The sequence below is a fragment of the Thermobia domestica genome, chromosome 8 (genome assembly GCF_964235325.1).
Source record: "Thermobia domestica chromosome 8, izTheDome1.hap1.1, whole genome shotgun sequence".
Classification (NCBI taxonomy): domain Eukaryota; kingdom Metazoa; phylum Arthropoda; class Insecta; order Zygentoma; family Lepismatidae; genus Thermobia; species Thermobia domestica.
Window position 1 is genome coordinate 127704741 of NC_137461.1, and position 21812 is coordinate 127726552.

The 21812-nt window shown below is 36.5% G+C and overlaps 1 protein-coding gene across 2 annotated transcripts in view; it reads right to left on the minus strand.

Moving 5' to 3' along the window:
* Window positions 1–5932: 5932 nt before the first annotated feature.
* Window positions 5933–21812, minus strand: part of Dp (transcription factor Dp) — a 71896-nt gene continuing 56016 nt past the window's right edge. For both annotated transcript variants that reach the window (XM_081768986.1, XM_081768987.1), the window contains exons 9-11: window positions 20688–20770; window positions 11270–11353; window positions 5933–7940 (exon numbers count right to left, since the gene is read on the minus strand). In XM_081768986.1, coding sequence (XP_081625112.1) covers window positions 7708–7940; window positions 11270–11353; window positions 20688–20770 — 400 coding nt within the window. In that variant the 3' untranslated portion in view covers window positions 5933–7707. The remainder of the gene's footprint in view (window positions 7941–11269; window positions 11354–20687; window positions 20771–21812) is intronic.

A 21812-nucleotide genomic window follows, 5' to 3' on the forward strand; every position in this document is an offset into this window, starting at 1 on the left:
GGTTAGAACGAACAAAATTTCGGTCCCGGCATCGCTGTACGTTATCTTATAGGAAGTTTTATCGGTTAGCACGAATTACGAACTAACTTTTAGTCCCTTGAGTCAGTAAATGTTTTCATTTAACAGGAACTTTCAATCCTTAGTTTTTTTCCAGATCATTTTTCTTATTTTCGATTTCACTCCAGATGTTTTTGTCATACAGTATTTATACAGACGAAAATTGCCTTGCAAATAAGAGAAAAACCAGAAACGGGTATCTTTCCTCTCTTATGAGGTGTTTATTCTGTCCTCCGTCAAGCGCTGAACATGCAGGTGCTTGGCAGACAAGCTGGTGACAGCAGTCATAAATACCTTTCCGTTACTAGCGGTACCCAACCTGCTAGCAGAGTTGTCAATTTTATAACTTGACCTTGATTTTCTGTGTGGAAACTTTTTTTTTCTTTTTTAAATCTTCGAAGATAGGATAATGAGCTTACTGTAGTGTTTTCATTTTTCAGAGGCCGGTACCGAGACCGAAACTAGTCTCGATCTCGATTTTAACTCGAATTTGAGGCCGAGCTGTGCTTTTCGAAATCGAGACGAGACCGAAACTCTTAGTCTCGTCTTGATACAATTCTGTGGATGGTATCAAAACGGAGAATAGTCTTGGTCTCGTCTCGAATTTGGAACCGAGACTACTCAGTCTCGTCTTGATACCATCTCTAGTGTTTTCTATGACATACGTAATATACTGTAGTGCGTATGTATGGAGAAAATGTATTCGAATAATAAAATTTGGGACCCCGGTTAACACGAATTTTTTTAACACGAACTCCTGATTTTTCAGTCCCTTGGAATTCGTGTTAACGAGGGTTTACTGTATATATATTGTCTGCCAAGCACCTGCATGTTCAGCGCTTGACGGAGGACAGAATGAACACCTCATAAGAGAGGAAAGATACCCGTTTCTGGTTTTTCTCTTATTTGCAAGGCGGGTTGGAAACAACCGAATCTGTAGAAATTTTCTTTATTTTATCAGTTTTAAATCAAAATCTCAGTTTGGATTTTTTTTTTTTTTAGTTGCACGACAAAATTCTGTTTTGGGATTTGTAAGTTTTATTATTATTATTATTATTTAGATAGGGCTTTTACAGACAATATTAAGATCTTCATTGTGCTCATTGCCAGCTCCACTCGTAGGTCGATGTCCTGTGTCTGTAGTCGTGGTTCACAACCTATTTCCGGATGGGATGTGGATAATGAACTGCAGGCCTGGATACCGGACTATGAGTTGAGATGGAAGAGACTTTGGAAGAAGAGTTTTCAGGCACTGGATTAGGTGCTTAGGCAATCCAGAGTGTCTACAGGTTTGGAGACTCCAAATTTCTTGACCTTTTCTTCACGATTCTACAAATTTTCTTCACCATGTACTACATATTTTAGGGTATTTTTTAAATCCCCTATTAATGGCCGGTTAAGATGAAAGCTAAAAGTATTTTACACTTTTGTCTTAGCAAATTGTAATCACTAAAGGCTGCATAGTAAATTATTCATTTCACTACCTAGTAAATTATTCATTTCAGCTTTGGAACATTCAAAATTGTCAATAAAACAACTCCAACTGACCAAAGCAGTATTTTTTTAAAGAGTATATATATGTGTGTTACAGTTTCGGCTATGTAACATAGCCTTCCTCAGATAGCTTTCGGCGGTAACACAGATATATATACTCTTAATATACATACGTGGGGGCGCGGTGGCTCAGTGGTAGAGCGTTCACCTCCGGTGCTTGGGGTCCCTGGTTCGATCCCAGCTCGCGCCGTGTGGACAAACACCGTGCTCGTGGGTTTTCTCGGGGTTCTCCCGTTTTTTCCCACTTTCTTCATTCCACCATTTCACTCATTTCTCATTATCACCGTCTCCTTTAGCCTAACCGGCATAACCGTGGGACGTTAAACTTAAAGATTTCATTTCATTTCTTAATATACATACATATATGTATATATACTGTTTTGGTCAGTTGTAGTTTTATTAGCTAATTTATCTAATTTTATCATCTCAGTGTTAACTCTTAGAATACACTTTACAACTTTCATCCTGGATGGGGTATGGCTTTATTTATAATTAACACTTTCTCTGTGAATACACTACTAAATGGCAGAGATTTCATGTCATCATTCTAGTAAGTACAAATACGTACTATTGTGCAACGCATATGGTAACTTGGACATTTGTATTTGCATAGAACATTTTATTTTCATACATAGCTTCTTAAATAATGAAAAATACACATTATTACGCAAATACTTTTTTCTCTATGTTAGACTAAGCGCACTTACTAATTTTCTTTCTCAGATTTGTAATTTCTCTGTCCAAAGAATCAATTGTTTCATGTATTTGCTGCATAAGTCTCCTCTTCTTCATCGCTAACAAATGTAATTCTTTTGCAGACTTTCATTTACTGTTAGCCACTTCGTTCTCTTTGCTCTTCTTACCCTTTATAGCTTCCTGTATTCTAGATGATGAATTTCTTACCGCCAAAATCATTGGTATAGTTAGCTTAACGTTAGAAATCATTCTGCAGCTAATTACTTCGTACACTGCTCATTGAGCAACAAGCGACTCTTCTATCCACTGGCATCTCTGGCATGTAAAATTTGGAAGGGGGGGGGAAGGGCATCAAAGAAAGTAATTTAAATGGTACTACCCAGCCCAACCTGTTTATCTTCGATTCCCTTTACCTTTCTGCTTACCTTCACGGACCCCCTGAGATATATCAAGAACTCTGTTATAATCATTTTGCAGCCTGAATATTATATTCCAAATAAATAGACTATAATAATTATAATTTATTTGTTATTCTGTCATTAGGAAATAAATTAGAATAAAATATGGGGGGGACGAGTCCCCCTCGCCAGAGGCGCCCGTGCTTGTCAAGTTTTCTACCAAACTCTTTATTAACTGAGAAACCTCTTTCCACAGCCGCACTGGCGTGAAACAAGGTGAAACAGTGCGGAGAAAAGAACTTAGTTATCGAAACACTATTCACATTTGTGTCACGGAGAACGTTAGAAAGAAACAAATCCAGTTTGTCTGTCTTCCAATCAAATAATTTAACTGCTTCCTTCAGACACGAGGAATCGCAAAGTTGAAGGTAGTCCCGTTTCACACATTCGGCCATCGATGGAGATAAATGCTTCTCAGACACAAACTATTTAAGGGGCACGGGTTACAGGAGAGACTCGTAATGAGCTATTCGCCACTACATCTGGAGAAAGACACGAGTCTCCTCTAACAATTCTGCAGGCCAATGGGCACTTTCCAACGAATTTCTTGAACAGAGATATCAAATATTCTCTGCATTGGTTCCTAAATGACAGTATCTCCAGATCTTTTAAACCTCTGCAAGCAGCGGAAGTACCAAAACCAACATTCTGAGCCATCTTGATATTGGACGAATTTGTTAAGTCAAGGGTAGCGAGCTTTCTGGTGTTGTTGATTCCAATCATGACATTTTTGAATGAATCTGGTTGCGATACTGTACAGCAGAATGTACAGTTCCCTGTACATGACTGGCACAAGTGAATCATTAGATTGAAATGTGGCAAGAAAATCCTCCAACTCAAGTGCAACTGCCTGCAGAAACTCAAGCTTTGCAACTAGAAGCTGATCCCGCAGAAATTCTTGACCTACCGTGCCATTTCTTGACCTAGTGTTCATTTTTTTTTGACTTTTCCTTGACCTGTAGACACCCTGGCAATCAAATTGACAATCGATATGCTGGGTTGCATAACTTACACTTTCTGGGAATCTAGAAATGCAGTTTCAAAACTAGTCATGATAGACAGTCCTGTAGAGCCAGCTTTTTTTGCACTTCTAGTAGGTGGTCACAGTCCACTACTATGCCAAGTTTGATCCATATCGGATGGGTTTGAGGAGACTCGTACGATGTATGTATCAAGGATTTTTCAGGGAAAATTCAATGACGGACGAAAATCAGATGGCGGAAGGTCTGGGCTACTAGAAGTTCGATTTTAGTTCATTCATGACTGAAATTTTCTGATATAATGCTAGATTCGTAACATGAGATACTGTCGAATTACGATCTACCTGGTTTCACCTTTGCTGGGTAACGACGTTACAAAAATATAGTTTCATGTATTCGGCAGACCCATGTGTCACGAGTTCCTAATGGATATAATCTATCTGCTTCTTCTCTCACACAATGATCTACAAATGGTTATCAAAATAATGGAAACATTGAAGAAAATGTAACTTACACAGCGTGGGACCACCGTTAGCTTGCAGAACAGGTCTGATTTGTCGTGGACGGCAGCAGTCAGGGTAGTTTCCAGAATAATTTTGTGCCATTTTACATGCATTGCAGCACTGTTCCATCCTCGGGGATGGGAGAGTATATCTACTCCAAATTTTAAACTCCATAACAGACCACATGTATGAAATAGTGTTGAGATCTGCGGATTGGGCGAGTCAAAGGACCTGTCATCCTGATGTTCATGAAATCACGCATCAACAGCTAAAGCAATGTGAATACGCGTATTATCAACTTGGAAAATTGTGTCGTTAGCCGGAAACAATACATGGGCCGTTATGATACCTGTGGTCAACTAAAATGTCAACATAATTACTGGCAGTAATGGGCTCAGTGTATAACAGGAAATTAGGCCCGTAAGCACCACAGAGATGTCTGCGTGAAAGACTCATCGGACCATATTACGCGTTTCGAATCACTGGCGGTCCTTTTGTATGTTCTCGGTATTACTTGCTTCACGCTAAAGCGTTGTTGACCCTAATCAGCTGTTTGGAAATTGCATCTACCAGCTTTAACAATGCCTCCGTTCTACTCTGCCTGACATACTACAGGCGATTATCTAATATCCCACTACAACGGCTAGGCGATACGCATGCATATCTAATGTAAACATCTCAATATTGCGTGTTGTAAACTATGTGTGTATCCATTATTCTGGTAACTATTTGTATTAGTTTATGATACCGTTACTTCACAATATCCATTATATCCACCCACGAAGCTTATTATGTACGCGTTTGTAGTAATTCTCAACTGTGATATACCTGTGGTGAACAAAGGGTTACCCTGGAGTTCGTCTAGAGTGAAAACTAAGCCAGTAAATGTAACGAATGATAATGGTATCATGTACATTAGTCATTGCGAAGCTGTGGGTGCCATTTTTAATATAATTGTATTAATTTTATTTATTTACAGGATTGTCGGCAGCAGAATGTAGTTAATAGTTTGATATAGTCAGTCGTATATTGTAAACTATAATTACACTTTTGTCATATAGATAACACATCTACTCAAAAATTTACAACACTTTCATGCCTGACGGTGTTAGTGCTTATTCACTGCTAAAAATTGCAGGTCGATAATGTAACTATTTTTCATACAATAAAATCTCAAACTGTTTCGGGTGCGCAATCCTGGCGTTCATGGAAAACAATCTATCGCTGTTGTGAAGTGATTTTAGAAAAAGCAAGGATTGGGTCAACATTATCTCAACACAGCAATGAAATGTGATGTGCTTCTAGTGTGACCTTCTAAGACTGTACGTCATTTTTAGCCATCCTATACATAATTTTCATTCTTCTTGTACTTAAAAATTAATAAAGCATAAATTTTGATAGCAATCTGTAGAAATGCCTCAAAGGTAGGTATTAAATGACTACGGAATATTTGCTTGCAGTGGAGTGATAAGACTGCAACTTTATTGCTACACTGTGAGCTGTCTAATTAGAATTGGTGGAATCTTTGACAAAAATATTGAGCACACATTTATTTTAAAAATTACTACTATGTTTAAATTTTGCCATTATTTTCTAGCTGTATAAAATTAACGAACTTACCACTTTTTCATGAAAATATAAATATACGTTTAAAAGCGGCAACACACAAATGTATGCAAGTATATTAACAAAGTGTGATATTGTTTTTATTACATGAACTTTTCGACAAAACACAATGAGCTGTACAAAGGAAAAAAAAATCTGTATTATGCTTCTCTTTCGTATAATTTTTTATATAACAGAATCAATGAGAAATTCATATGCAACATAATAATTACAAAGTGAAATAATGAATAATTTCTTTGCTGTAACCAATAAGTGTACAGGCACACATATACAGTAATAGATCGGCCCACTAACATCAATTACACAATGGAAAACAGCTGTTCTTGTGCTGTGGCTTGCAAATACTTTGGCAAGATCGGGAAAAAACTACAAGAAAAACTTCTACCACCATAACAAACCTCTTTACATAAAATTCATCATTCTTGCTTACAACTATAGACATTTTTTGATTCCCTATCTTCCAATATACATATGTGTATCTTAAAATTCAATATCCAGTCATTGGGCACATATTATCCTGAGTTATATAATAGCCTCCCATTGGAATAAAATACATGCAGAGGCATCATTTGAAGTTTCTTTTTGCAGAAAGAACACCCTTTCTGCTGTGTTTGTATATAGGAGAAATTTCCCATACCACACACAGGTACATCTCATCCACAACTTGTACAATATATGTTATGTACTTCAATTCAGTACAGTACTGGCAGAAATTAATCAAAAGAAAGAAAAAAACATACCAACTGTGCATTAAAAAAATGCACAGGCTCAGATTTGGTCCATTACACGAGATTATCGATAGTCTTCAGCACAATCATTCAGGCTTCACGTTATCACATTGTGGTCAGTATTAAACTAATTTCTGAAGAAACCATGGCCCAAACAAGCTTTATACATGTATACATGATTTTATTTGTTTTCGGACTGTCTAAAAACGTGTTGGAATTTTTCTCAAGAATGTATGTGCATTAATACATTCTTATAAATATAGTATATTCGAGAAGTCAATCGTATTCTCGAAAAATTTGTTTCTTTTTTTTTTTTTTTTTTTAAGAACCTTCGTATTATAACACATTTATATATATAAAAAGTTTTTCGATATGGAAGCTGCACTCAGAAAGTATATGATTAAAATTATTACCGTCACGTCAATGCTTTCTATTGAGTAGAAATTTCATCTATATTTATATAGATAAACAGAGCCTGTACAATTTTGTTATATTAAAAGAAATATAACGAAAAACATATTTAAACAAAAATGGTTCGCATTACATGATTATTAAATACCTTCTTTGATATCTCTACTAACTTATTGTGGGAAGGAGAGGTTTATTTGTACTAAGTGCAAGCAAGTACTATACAAACAGTTTGGCTAAATTAATGCAATACTGATACACTTTAAAAAATATTTTCACTTATTTTTCTGCATCCAACATGGACTGATACAAATATCATGGTAGTAGCTAAAGACCGAATGCTTTTCAAGCGAGTAAAATAACTTTTTACACACACAACAAGTAAGATATTTGTTTTCTCCTTCGGAAAAGAAGAGGTTAATCACAGCTTGCCATATGGCAAATTCATTCTTCGTTTTTCCTTTTTTTTTTTAAAAAAAAAAATTAACGAACGCAGGCCTTGATCCATAATATACTGAATTCTTCTGGCTGTCACACAAAACTTTTCTGGCAGTTATGATCTTACAGATTCAAATCCACTTTTCGTTCCAACCACATTTGCCATGCAATATACAACACATCACCAGTCGAACAACAGAACCTTATTACCTAAATGTCTAAACAAGAAACATTCATCTCGCTTCTGAATATTTCAGTTTTAATTTACATCCAGTTCATCTGAAATGTCTGAATCATCATCGTAGTCATCAGCCGCAGAAGGGGATGAGGAGTCTGGGCGGAGTGGGTCGGAGAGAGAGGTGAGGGACGACTGTCGAGAGAGACCTCCAACGGCTCGCTGCACTTCAAGATCTTCGGAACAGACTGAGATGGACGACGAACTGGGCCCAGGAACATCAGGCAGGACTGGATCTCGCTGACCTTTAGCAAGTTCTAGAAAAAGGAAACAAAATGTTTAGAAATAAAACCGTTTTATTTTATTATTTCATGAAATTGAAAGGCAGTATTACTAATTAGTTTGAATTTTATGGGCTAAACTTAGTGGTAGAAAAGGTGAAACGATAACTGAAGATATTAGTGAAACAAACAAATGGGATTAATACCGATACAACTGCATTAATAAGTAGCTTAATAGCTAGCTGACATACTAGGAACAAATGTAATATTCACAGTCATAAAAAAACAGACCCTTATTTATTTATTTTTGTCCAAGACTGATCTATAATTGATATTTAAACAATATGTATTACGTTCTTACTATGCACACTGATATGATTTAAAATTCTGATTTGTATAGCCTAGGAACCAGAAGCCTGCACTGATATAGCACTACAATATTTTACACTTATGTACCAGATCAAGGTCTACGACAATGTCAAACTTGATTCTGAAAGAATGAGTTCTGTCGAACTTGTATGTCATATGTGATGTCCTTGATTTTTCCCCCTAGGCCGAATAAGTATAAAATAAAATAACCTGAAACTTATAATACGACAGTAAGTAGACCAATACAAACATCGCCAACAAAATTAAAACTGCTTTTCCACCGTATTACATCATTATGAAAATAATTATTCATAGTTATAAATTTAAATTAAAAGCTGTAGTGTATGCCAAAATTCCATCCTTAATTTTTTCCTCAGTCTATCTCTCTTGTAACAATTAAAAAGTCTTCAGCAATTGTTAACTTTAGTACTAAAAGAAAACAAGTATGTCCATATAACATTGTTATTTCTTGAATATTGTATTTCCGTTCATTTATTATTCTTATGGTTGTAGAAGAGAAATAACAGAATTTATTCACTTCACGAAACCGTCATTTGTCGACCACTAGTCTAGATATATAAATTAGCTTGACCTTTTAAAGAAATTATTTCCCTCTTCTCAAACAATACTCACTACAGTAAAGCCCCGAAAACTCTTGTACCTTATATGTAATAGCATTCCTCAGTACTTAGTTTTAGGTTAAGCCTCATACTGTTCAATAAATACTGTTTGAAGCCTTTCAGTGAACAGTATTTCACTTGTCATCTGCACGAAACACATGTTGTTAAAAAAAAATAAAGTTGCTCCATTGTTAACACAACTCTGAGCACATCAACTGGTTACAATGTAATGCGAACCGTCTTTATTATGCAGTATACGTGGGAGTTCAAATTTAAAAGTCTAGCTTCGTTCCTAGCGGTGTCAGACATACATATACAAAGAGAAAAGTGATGTTTTAATCTTTTTTCTCACAATAATAAGCACGTACATCCAATGTGGAGAAACTTTTCAAACGCACTGTGTAAAATAATTTGTAGCTCCTTAATTGTCAAAACGAATACTTTCCTCGTGAAATGCAGTATTGGATTCACACGATAATTGTTCTCTTACGAAGTAATGTTTCTTAAAGGTAGATGTAAGATATCGAGTGGAATATGTGTATGTCTTATGTGTAACAAAGGGGATAACTGGCAAATATGGAGGCATAAACATTAAAAACCTGCTAGCTTGAAGATAACATCTCTTTAATTACTGACGCTAATAAGACGTGCACCTACACTTTCACATGCAGCCCGAATATCAATTATCGCACAGTAAGGCTACGAGAATTCTCGGAAATCAGTAGAGTTCACTGGTCTAATTCTGTTCCCCTTCACGATCCTGAGCTATGTCGTAAAAATAATTCGCCCTAAGTAATCTTGCCAGCATAGTAACCTGTATGGGCAGGGCCATTTTCACTATTCCATTGGGCCGGACTGACCTGCTTTCTTTTCAAATCGGGCTGCGCCCAGTCCGATTAATTTCAGTTCTTTAATAATTATTAACTTTCGTTAAACGAAACGTTGAAGTCTGTTTGTACGAAGCTGAATAAAAGGTATTACGAACAATGCAATATTTACAGTTTGTGTTACTTAGCGGCGGATTGCTTATAAAGTCGTGTCGGATTCGGGTGAAAAACCTCCAAAACTTTCCGGGTACGGTTTGGATTGGGCTTGGGCCGAAATATTAGGTATGTCCAGGTCTTTAGGGTATGAACGGTTTACATATAATAAGGTCTTTATACATGTACTTATTTATCCTTCTATAGTCCTTACGAGAGCTTCAACAGAACACTTACTACAGCATTACTTTTGCCACTTGTCACAAAATCCTATTTAGGGCATGTTCTCTTCCCCTTCAAATACATTTTCGACCAGATAATCGAATCAGTTAAAAAAATTTAGTTCGGTTGACCAGGTTTACACGGCGCTAGTCAGTCATGGTTTATATAAAGTACATTATCGATTCATAAATACTCATGTAAGTGTGTGTCACCGGTAAAGAGAACGAACACAGCTGAAAGTTTGGCTTCCATACCACCCCTTTCTTTAGGTTATAACGTTACATGTTGTTCGTTGATTACAAACCCTAAACAGGACTCTTTGTCATGGTTGAAAAGAGTTATAATAGTGCAGGCAGTCCGGGTTCAATAATTAAAGAAATTACGTGTGAACTTGAGTTTACATTTCATATAGTTTCTGCTTTAAAAGGCATACTAAATCTCAGTTAACCAACATAACAATACATCAAACCGAGATTACAGAGTGACGCGTATGCATTATGCGTTGATTCGTGATGAGATGCACTAACTCGGCGTAGTTACCGTCTTCTGGCAGTAGTCAGTCATAAACTCATGTATGCCTCATTTCTTTAAAAGTATTGCTCGTGAAAAGAAGTTATCACTTAGAGGGGAGAGAACGTCCATCATTTTGGCCCCTCGGATTCAGTCGACACGATTTTGTTTCTTCTCTCTTAAAACCAACTAACTGTTTACAAATGAGTAGCACTTTTATTACAATGCCGTATGAACCAGCCCACACTTGTCTCCTTCTTACACTTGTCTTGTAAAAAATAAATTTATACAGCATTAATTTAAATTCCTTAAAGAATTATACGTCATCTTAGTTTTCCAATAATTTGAATAAATAGATATATAAGCTATCAGAATTTGTATAATCTTTTTCTTATTAAATTGTATACTTGTTTGAGATTCTCAACTATAATGAATGATTCGCATTTTAGTAGAATTTTATTTTTCTGATTTTTTGTATCAGTGTTCAATCGAAGAGAATCTATCAAATCAGTTATATAAGGACAGATTTTGAGGATCATAGTTTGAGAAACGCTGTCCGAAGTAATCTAACTGCGTACATTTTTAACGAAGGTAGGAGATGAAAACCTCAGAAGTGTGCGTTATATAATATTTGGCATCTCAGTTTGTAAAATAAAATACTTACGAACTACGTAACTTTCCAGAGACTTTGGCACCATCGATTTCGCTTTTTGCAAATCAGCCTCAGTACACTGGCCCCTCTCTAAACCTGCAAAATATCAAAATAAAAACATCAATGCAGCAATTTCCTTTATTAACTTTTACAACTCATATAGCGACTCAATAATTGAGTGTATTCTCGTAACCATCGTAAGAAATATTTAAAAACAAATGTTCTAATTTTATAACAGAGAACGGACGATTCTTACAGTGCACTAAGACCTTATTTGTATTGAAGGACTTAAGTCACTTTGCTTTACTTCCACTAGCGCTGGTTAAACAAAACACAAAAAAATAAATCTTTCATATTCGTTTTTGTATGTTTTCTACTTACTGAATTTAATATGCAAAGTCCATACAAATCTTATGACCAGTTATCTCTACTAACATGAACAATACTGAGTGAAATGAAATGAAATCTTCATGTCCCACGGTTATGCCGGCTACGCTAAAGGAGACGGTGATTATGAGAAATGAATGAAATGGTGGAAACAAGTAGGAGAAAACGGGAGAACCCCGAGAAAATCCATGCGCAATAACATTGAGTTAAAATTAATCAAACTACTAGTAACGTTACCATGACTCAATATTGAAATTTACTAATTATCTCCAACTCTTTGCAATAAGCTTCCAAACCTGGTTCTGACCTTTTATTCCTGACGCACAATTTTTAGTACAAACTTGGAGATTCCAAAATCATTAAATGTTAAACACAAATGGAAATATCAACTTAAAACACTTATTATTAAAAGGTGGCCAAAAAAGTTCTTGCCGTTCTACAGCAGTGGTACACACAGGGCAATACAGTGGACAGTACGTACCTTTAAGTTTCGAAGAATCTCGACCAGCATCCAATACCTTTTGCCAACGTTCCTGCAGCTGCACAATTTACCCTGAAAATAAAGCTCATCGGTCATGGATGCTAAGAAGTCCGTGAGTGCGTTACGCAGATCTCTATTTGTGAAGGATCTTCCACAGAGGTAGTTGTCGGGAGAATGAAACAAGTGGTAATCTGTTGGCGCAAGCCCCGGTAAATATAAGCATGGCACAGTGTCTCCCAGTTAAGTTGCTGAAAGGTTTCCCGGGTCTTCTTTGCCACATGTGGCTTGGCAGTGTCGTGCAGGAACACCCTTGTAATTCACCAATGTCGACTCCTGCTGCAATGCATGGTGCACCTTTTGCAACTGCTGAGAGTAGGGGTCAGCAGTGATAATCTGACCAGATGGAAGAAGCACGTAATGCACCACTTGCCAACAATTCCACCATACAGACAGAATTAACTTTCCATGGGTGCAGAGATGGTCTTAAGGTGTGAGAAGCAGGGTAACGTGGCAATAACCAATGTTTGGTACGCCTGGGAGTGTCACAGAGGACCCACTTTTCGTCACCAATGAGCAAGGTTAAACAGCGTTGTTCCTTGTTGGCTGCCGACAATGTTTGGGTTGCACACCTGCTTAACTTGTATGACTTCCCCATGTCATGCAGGTGCAGTCTGCTTGTTTCAACAGAAACATGGAATCTTTTTGCAAGTTATTACATGTCAGGCCACTCTCCTCCTTGATGGCTGCTTTCAGGGCCTTGTCATCCAACGCATGTGGTCGTCTACTCCAAGGTTCATCCAACAGGCTCACATCTCCAGAACGGAATTTCTGGAATCAATGCCTGACGGTACGTTCTTTCACAGCATTCTCCCCAAATGCATGGCATATGCGGTGAGCTGACAGACCCACTTAAAGTCATACAACAAATACACGCGAACTAGCTGCCTCGATATTTTCATTTCTCTTCGACAATGGACGAGCTATGCTGTATGTACGCAATGTGCTTGTATTAGTGAAGGTCGATTATCAGTCTCACTCCCGATCGCTTGGCAGGCACGTATCATTTCGTTTCCTCTTTGTGAGCGCACGATTAATTGGACGTCACAAACGGCAAGAACTTTTTTGGTTACCTTGTACTACTATTATCACTTTGTCATTCATCAAAGATATTAGATTTAGTTTAAGAAACGTCGACTAGGGTTTAATTAATTTTGTTTGCAAAGAGACTAAGTTGCTTCCGGCTTGGGTACAGAATCTCGTCATCCAAAATTTCGCAGGAGAAAATTTCACCTCGGACAAAACTTTGCCATAACGATTTTTTTAGTATAGAAAGTTCACTATATCGCTGTACGTATTCATAAATACAGCCAGGGTTGGCTGGTTTAAACCAATTTTTTTTTAATTAACTGGTTTAAGCCAAAAAACGGAAGAAAAAAAATGTTCGTAAAAGTAACTATTCGTAAAATCTTGATGAACACACACATTTGTGGGCTATCACGTTTCACTCCCGTATATTATTCGTATTATATTCAGACCTAAGTTTATGAATGTTTCTTTTGTGATTTTTTTATAGTTTGTTGTTATTGTTACGCATTAGCAATCAAAGGAAAGTTCTAAATATTGTTTCTTCGTTTTAATAATGTTTACTATTGATAATATACATTGAAATGCCGTACTTTTTGAGAGAAGAGGGGGGGGGGGATATAAAAATCCCACGAGAGGCATTTATTGAAATCAGAAGTATCTTTGGCATCTGTTTATGTATAAATGGGTCAGAGCCAAAGTTGACTCAAATAATTCGTATCTTGATTCACTTTTGTTACTAATATGCAAATTAAGTCGTCGTATTTCTTTAACTTGGACTAATAAAAGTTGTAGTGAACTAACTTGGACTAAATTAGTTCTTCCGTACTCTGCAGTACTTTAAAATTGTCCATATGTAATTCTGTATAATGGTTCCACTTGTGCAATTGTTTGTCTTTTTGTCCTTCTGAAATGACTCCTGACAATTATATTAACAAGTATGTAAAGATCAGTACAACGTATTTTTATCAGGAGTCCTTCGTGAGTGAATAGGCAGACGTATCGCATTTGTGGCCAATTAGTCTCGGTTTCGAATTTAAATGGAGGACAATTTCTCTCAGATGTAAGCCGAGAAACGGTTTGGATTCCACTTTAAGCTTATTAACCTCTTCTAGCACAACTCGGTTGTTGCATAATAACATCAAGGCGAGATAAACTTATTTCTGTCCATATGTGATATAAATACATAGAGCAAATTATTTAAACAAAACAAAACAAAAACAAACAAACAAAAGTTTTTGCCAACCCTGAATACAGCACATACTTACATTAAAGTAATGGCGGAAGGTCATTTCCAACGTGTTTCGATATTATTATAAATAATTTTACATGAATTTAGAGGGGAAAAAAGCTTAACAGTTTCTTTTCTGCATGGATTATTGTAATACTATTTTTTAAAAAATCACAGTTTACGTCCACCAAATAATTACCTAGTAAGAGAGTCAATAAGAAGAGGGATATGACATTGACATTAGCGAGGTTCAAAAGAAAGCTGAAACTAATAAGTAACTCAGTAATACGTAAAATGTATAATTAATAGAAGAACAATATGTTTTAATTAAGGCCGCACCCAGGTTTCGGGGTAGGATATTGGAGTAATTGAGTTAAGTTTTAGAAGTTTGTGTTGCTCTTTAGAGGCGTTGTCTTAGCTAGATTTCGGACTGCGAGGTCTGCTCATATACCTTACTTGCTGATCGCAAGCGGCCCTCCAACTGAATTCTTATGTGTTCGTCTTAATATAACCACCAGACAATCGGGCACATCAACTAACGAAATGAGAACATCCCAGATTCGACGACTTGAAACACTACGAGCTCAACTTTAGCAATTCGATATAAAAATAACTAAAATGCTTCAAAAATTAATATCTTGTAATATCATATGAAGGGTAAGGGGAAAAAACAAGGAATGTCCATGTGTGTGCTTTATCTGGTTCTTTGTCCTATCTGTTGGTGACTATTGGTACTATTTGACAGTATATGCCATGCATGCGTAGATGGCGAAATGTCCATGTAAATAGGGGCTCAAGATTTGACTACCCTATTCATTTTACGCGGTTTAAAATATAAAAACGCTGTTTTCTCGAAAATGCTGTTTTGTGACATTCCTCCTTTTTTCCCCCTTACCCTTCATATTAGGTAATTCATAAATATAATAGACACTTACTATTAATTAGCTGCCCCTCCCAAGCCCTGGGCATGCTATTAACCTGGGTGGTTAATCAAAATCTCTGCACAGACTGTGAATTCTGTAATTTATTACGACTTGATTCTAGCATCCGATCCTTTATACGTATTTACTTCAGCACTTTTCATTTCTCTATTTTCAAGTGAAGAAGCTTCTTAGGTCATGTCTACCATTGCTGTTTTGTAATATTTTCTGGATTTTTTTGAACTTTTACATTAATTTTTTTGAATTTTTACATTTGCAGCTATGCAGACTTTTGCTTCTTTTGAAATATTTTTAGTGAATTTATCAAGTTAATTGCGTTAGTCATCCTCTGATTCGCAGTACTGACAGACAGCTAAATGGAAACCTTCATATAGTTTGTGCCAATCCAAGAATGGAAGAAGCATTAATCAGGATAAAACGGTTCCGACAGAGGACGACCTAAAGAAAGTTTTTACTTTTTTACTTTTTTTAAAAAGGAATATGATACGGAGATATAAGACTAGTTTAGTGGGGCCTTAAAATGATAGTCTCGGTACTCAGGAGATCCAACTGTTTCTTCTTCTTTCTCAATATCCTTTCTATACTGCTTTATTTTACTTTTTCCTCTTTAATTCTCTTCGAAGATTTTAAGATCTCACTTATTTGCTAATAAAAATATTTTAGGTGATTCCGATTTTTCATTTTTATTTTGCTTTTAAAATTTTATTTTCGTGATGAAATTAACTAAAGTTTCTAGTACGAATTCAGTTTAATTTTCTTGTTCAAATGTTTTGTTTAAATGGATCACTGGCAGTCAGAGGCCTCGGCCAAAGGTTGAGGAATGGAGAAATAATATGGACTATACTATATTTTAATTTGACAGTAAAGACTGTATTGCTGAGTTACTTTGTACTATCATTTCCTTGTTTTCGTTTATGTTTCTGAACTCTGGAAGAACAGGAAGAATTGAAGTCTCGATAGGTGTAGAAATATTAAAAACAATATTTGGACTGTTGCAGGACTGAATTAAACTCAGAAGCTGTAGTAGAAGCAGTTAGGCATTTGAAGCATAACACTTTGTGACTCAATCCCGCTCTGTCTAGAAGGATTTATTTGATGATACAAAGTACAAAATCACCAAAATTTAAGGAGTAGGAAAGAATTTCCATTCTAATTATCGGATCTGGTTACACAATGAGAATTCTTTCCGGACGGACTTTTGATGTATTATTCCGAAACATTTTGGAAGTGCAGAATATTTTTATTTTAGAAGAAAATTCCACCATAATTTCCTTTAGAAATTTTTCAGCGATTACGACTTAGAGGTAAGAGTTGATGATAGTGTCAAGACTGTAGAAACCAGATGGGTCGTTATCTAGCTTTAACACTAAAAGGACAGTGCTCTTCGGGCGTCAGAATACTCCATCCTTAACAGGAAATTAGAATTAGAATGATTGTCGACAAATTGCATCCTTGCTTTAGGCAGTTTTTACACAAGATGATTTCTTCCTCATTTAAGGTAATAGAAGTAGTTCCAAAAATTAAAGTTTTACTATTGGGAGAATATAACAAGAAAAGTACAACCTGTAACAAGAAAAATACAGATTGACAGTATGGACAAATCATATATAGTTGTAGACGTAAAGGAGAATAAAACCTTTGTTAATACACGTCAGTTATCCTCTTTGCAATTATCCACATTTGATCTAGCAATTTGCACTCCAATGTCTCCTATTGCTAAAAATGACTAAAAACAGCAACAAGAAAGGCATAAACACATACGATGGTTTGCTTAAAATCTGGACACTGGACTGACAAATATGATCAAAGAAAGGAAAAGTGAGTTTCGTTTCACTTCCGGGAATTCAACATTGAAATTTGAAGTAGTACATCTATAACTACTGATTGCAACAGATCAATAACATCAAAAATAGGACCCATTCCTCGGACGCTGAATCCATATTAAAAAGCCATTACTCGCTATGCCTTACTGTTTATGTTCTATTACTAGAGACCGGATGTTAGGCAAAATGCCTATTCTTTAATATTAAAGATATTATCAAAAATAACATTTTAAAGTTTATATAGGGGGTTATAGTTTCGATTTAAGCCAATTTTATTTTGCATATTTTGCCTATTTCGACCTTTACTGCCTAAATAATTGCTTTAGTGCCTAATGTTGCCTATTCTATGAATTTTCTTCAAAATAAGCCTTCATTGGGAAAATATATAATTTACATAACATAAACAATACATACATATATACGTATATTAAGTGTTTGTAAACACAAGCACGTGGTACGTTACAATATATACACAGAGTGAACTTCAAAGATGTGCACATACTTCCGAGGTGATTAATGATATCAAAAGAAGACAAAAAGTTTTGTTGTAGTTTGTCGAATTCCGTGTCGTGTGCGAGTGATAATGATGCCAACTTGGAATCGAAAATCGAATATTGACAATTGGGCTGGAACAGATAGATATGTGCACATACGTTGAGAGGTGATTCGTGACATGAAAAGAAGACAAAAAGTCCTGTTGCATGTGGAATTTCGTGTCGTGTACGATTGACAGGGGTGCCAACTTGGAATCGAAAATCGAATCCTGACAGTTGGAACGGAACAGATAGATGTGCACATACGTTGGGAGGTGATTCGTGACATGAAAAGAAGACAGAAAGTGCTCCACGGAAATAATTATTAAAACCTGAAGTAGTAATAAATTTCAACTACTTCAGGTTTTGATAGTGTTGCAGGTTGTGACAGTACATTCACTGGACACTGAATCGATTGCAGAAAACCGCCTGTCACTATATATTACCATCTTTGTTCTATGGCGATAAATGTTGAAACCGGAAATAGTTAATTTGAACCACTTCCGATTTGAACAGTGTTACCGGAGGAATTAGAACCTATTTTTGGGATGCTGAATCAATGTAAAAACCGCATCTCGACCTTTCTTAACCTATAACTCTATGAAAATTAGTATTGAAACCAGAAACAGTATTACATTTCAACCACTTCTGGTTTTGGTAGAGTGCTGCGGGTTTTAACGATATGCTTGCTCTCTTGAGACATTGAATCAATTGCAGAAAACCACTTGCTGCTTATTTTACCATTTTTTTTCTATGGCAATAAGTGTTGAAACTGGAAATGACTAATTTGAACCACTAATAGAGGGTTTATGAAGAAGATTGAACCTATTCTTTGGACAATTAACTGATTGAAGAAAACCCCATTCCGATATCTCTCACCGTTTGGCTCTGTGGAAATGAGCATTGAAACCCGAAGAAATATTAAATTTGAACAGCTATCAGTTTTGATAGTGTGTTCGGAATAGACATGGTAAGTTGTATTTAGACGCTGAATCGTTTGCAAAAAAACTCGCTATCTGTTACTGTTTTCGTTCTATAACGATAAACGTTGAAATGGTAGTGATTAATTTGAACTTTCGGTTTGAACAGAGGGTTAACAGGGGAGATGGAACTTATTCTTGGGACGCTGAATCGATTGCAAAAAACCGCATCAAGATATATCTTATCGTTTTTGCTCTAACACCTGTCCACAGACGGACGGATGGAAAACGCCGTTCTGTAAGACCTCCGCCACTTAGGCATAACATAGTTTGGAAGTCTAACACAACTGAGAAAAAACAATTATACAGAGGGTATCAAAAGTCCCTTACCCTCTTTTTAAAATCCACACGGATGTAGTTTCATTAAATGTGAGATGGGCGATACACAAAGGTCCAGGAGGACACTTGTGGGAGTATGTCACGCGGACGGCCGCCATATGATTCGAAATTTTTATTATGAACAGTAGATGGGTAGTATGGTGCAAGACTATGAGCTAGAACTTTCTCAGGATGTCAAATATGTAATCAGATTTCATGTAACTTAATTTGGTGAAAAGTTATTGGCAACCGAATGTTATGTTTACTTCTTTCTTGCAGGTGTGAAACTATATCGTTAACACATGAGGAACGTATCCATATAATCGACCTTTGGGGCTGAAGGACTGTCCATGCAGTGTCACGGTTATTAACCCAATTTCAGGATGCGAGGCAGAATCGTGGACATACATTGTAGCGGATAACAATGGGCAGCCGCGGACGAAGCAACAGTAAGTGCTGGCCGCCTCCTCGATGTCACTTCAGCGGAGCACACGTTATTTATTAATGCAATTGGGGTGAGACGTTCAGTGGACAGGTGTAAGTGGCATCCGTATAAGGTGCAAATGCAGTAATATCTCTCCGAGGACGATCCTGATCGCCGAGTGCAGTTTTATGAGTAGGCTATCGAGCAATTACGGCTAAATTGTAACTTTATTATGAAGTACCATTCGGATGCTCACTTCTACACAAATGGAGAAGTTAATAGACAGAACAAGTGCTATTGGTCACCTGACAACCCTCCTAAAATGACCGGTACAGAGATGATGGAATAAGCACGCATATTGGGAAAATGAATAATCGGTCCCTTTTTCACTGCAGAAACTTTAACTGTGTAACGATACCTCGTGCTGTTACAGGAACAGATACTGCCAGGTGCGATGTCCAAAGATTGCCCTCTTCGGAAAACAGAGGTCGTTCATTTTACACTTCACCACCCATTCATTCAATACACTGCATAATGCCATTCCACTGCTTCTCACGTAGTGCGGAGTTTGCCCTAATACATCACCACCAACGGCCCAGCGTTGCGGTCTCCCCCTGACAGTTACCGTGTTTCCAAACCCAGGTGTTTTCATTAAATAGATAAGTATTTGTAACAATTTATTATAACGATATCACCTTTAAATATGGTTTGAATTTCCATTTTATTATTCGTTATCCGGATATAGCAATTTTACTTTGCGTTCCATCTATCAAGTAACAATACATATACCCCCCCCCCCTTTCCGTTCGTGTTTTAAGATTCATTAAAAATTTTTACTTGTGTTAATTTTTTCCCAATACATTTAACATAAAATCTAAAACAAATAAAAGGAGTCCAAATTTACCACAGCATTCGAATCACAATGACATCCACAATTTCTTTAACCCTTTCAGCAGATACCCTCACAACTGTGAATGCTACTTTCAGCTGTCAAAAAATGCCAATCAAATGATTTTAGTACACAAATTAGCTACAAGCACATTTGTGAGTGTCTGAATAATAAGTTGTTAGGTACTGAATTGCCATTTACTGAGTATATTGGAAAACACAACGTTCATAAGTAATGTGTTCTGCATTCACAATTGTATCTGCTGGAAGGGTTAAAATAAAGTAAATTCATATACTCTCATGCATTTGAAAATTTAATACGCTGCACAAAATCAACGTACCTAAGGCCATTCCCATTCTTTTAAGAACTTCTATATCGTCGTGAATTTCAAACGTATCGTCAAAATTAAACAGGTACTCCATTCTGTAAATAAATAAATACATAAATAAATAAATATTTGTATTTTTGGATCATTCCAAAGTAACTACACATTCAAGTAAGTCAAGAATCAATTAAGTTCTACATTGTTCTCAATAAGTTTATCTGAAATATAATATGCAGGATGTCTCCCAAAAAGCAGGATTTCTCGCTGTTTCCAGTATTGGTAGCAGCAACTTCACTCCTATGTTAGGGTCTCCATATCTCAAAGACACAAATTACTTCCTATCCATTATCCACTACGTCACTGACACTTTTAGCCCCCATTACTATTTTAACTTCCGTAGATGTAACCTCATTATGTTTTAATATTCCACTCACCCACGCCTCAGCGTTTTCTACAATATACGCCCCGAATCTTGAAACCTCAGCATGCAATTCCTGACCAAACTGTCCCAATTTGAAATGAAAATGAAAATGAAATTTTGAGTTTTACGTCCCACGGTTATGCCGGTTAGGCTAAAGGAGACGGTGATAATGAGTAATGAATGAAATGGTGGAATGAAGAAAGTGGGAGGAAACGGAAGAACCCCGAGAAAACCCACGCACACGGTGTTTGTCCACCACAAAGTTCACTTGGCGGGAGCAGGGTTTGAACCCGAGACCCCTAGCACCAGAGGTGAACGCTCTACCACTGAGCCACCGCGGCCCCTAACTGTCCCAATTTATTCTCACTATTAATATTTTTATATTTGAATATAACCACTATCTCCAAATCAAGGGCACTCACAGAACTCATTATAGGTTAACCTATTCATAAGACGTCTGCAACAACAAATATGCCCCTCATCACTACTTAAACTTTTTCTCTTAGCCTCGATTCATAGACAATGTCTTCCTAACATGGACCTACAGCCTACAGGCATTAAAATAAAATAAAATAAAAACTAGTCCCTAGAACAAGACGTACCCCAGTGAATTTTACCAGGTCCTTGTCTAACCACACAGTCACCTTTGTGGATATGAGTCTCACTTGAGAATGGGCATCTAAACACTGACGTACAAATCAAAAAATGAAATGAAATCT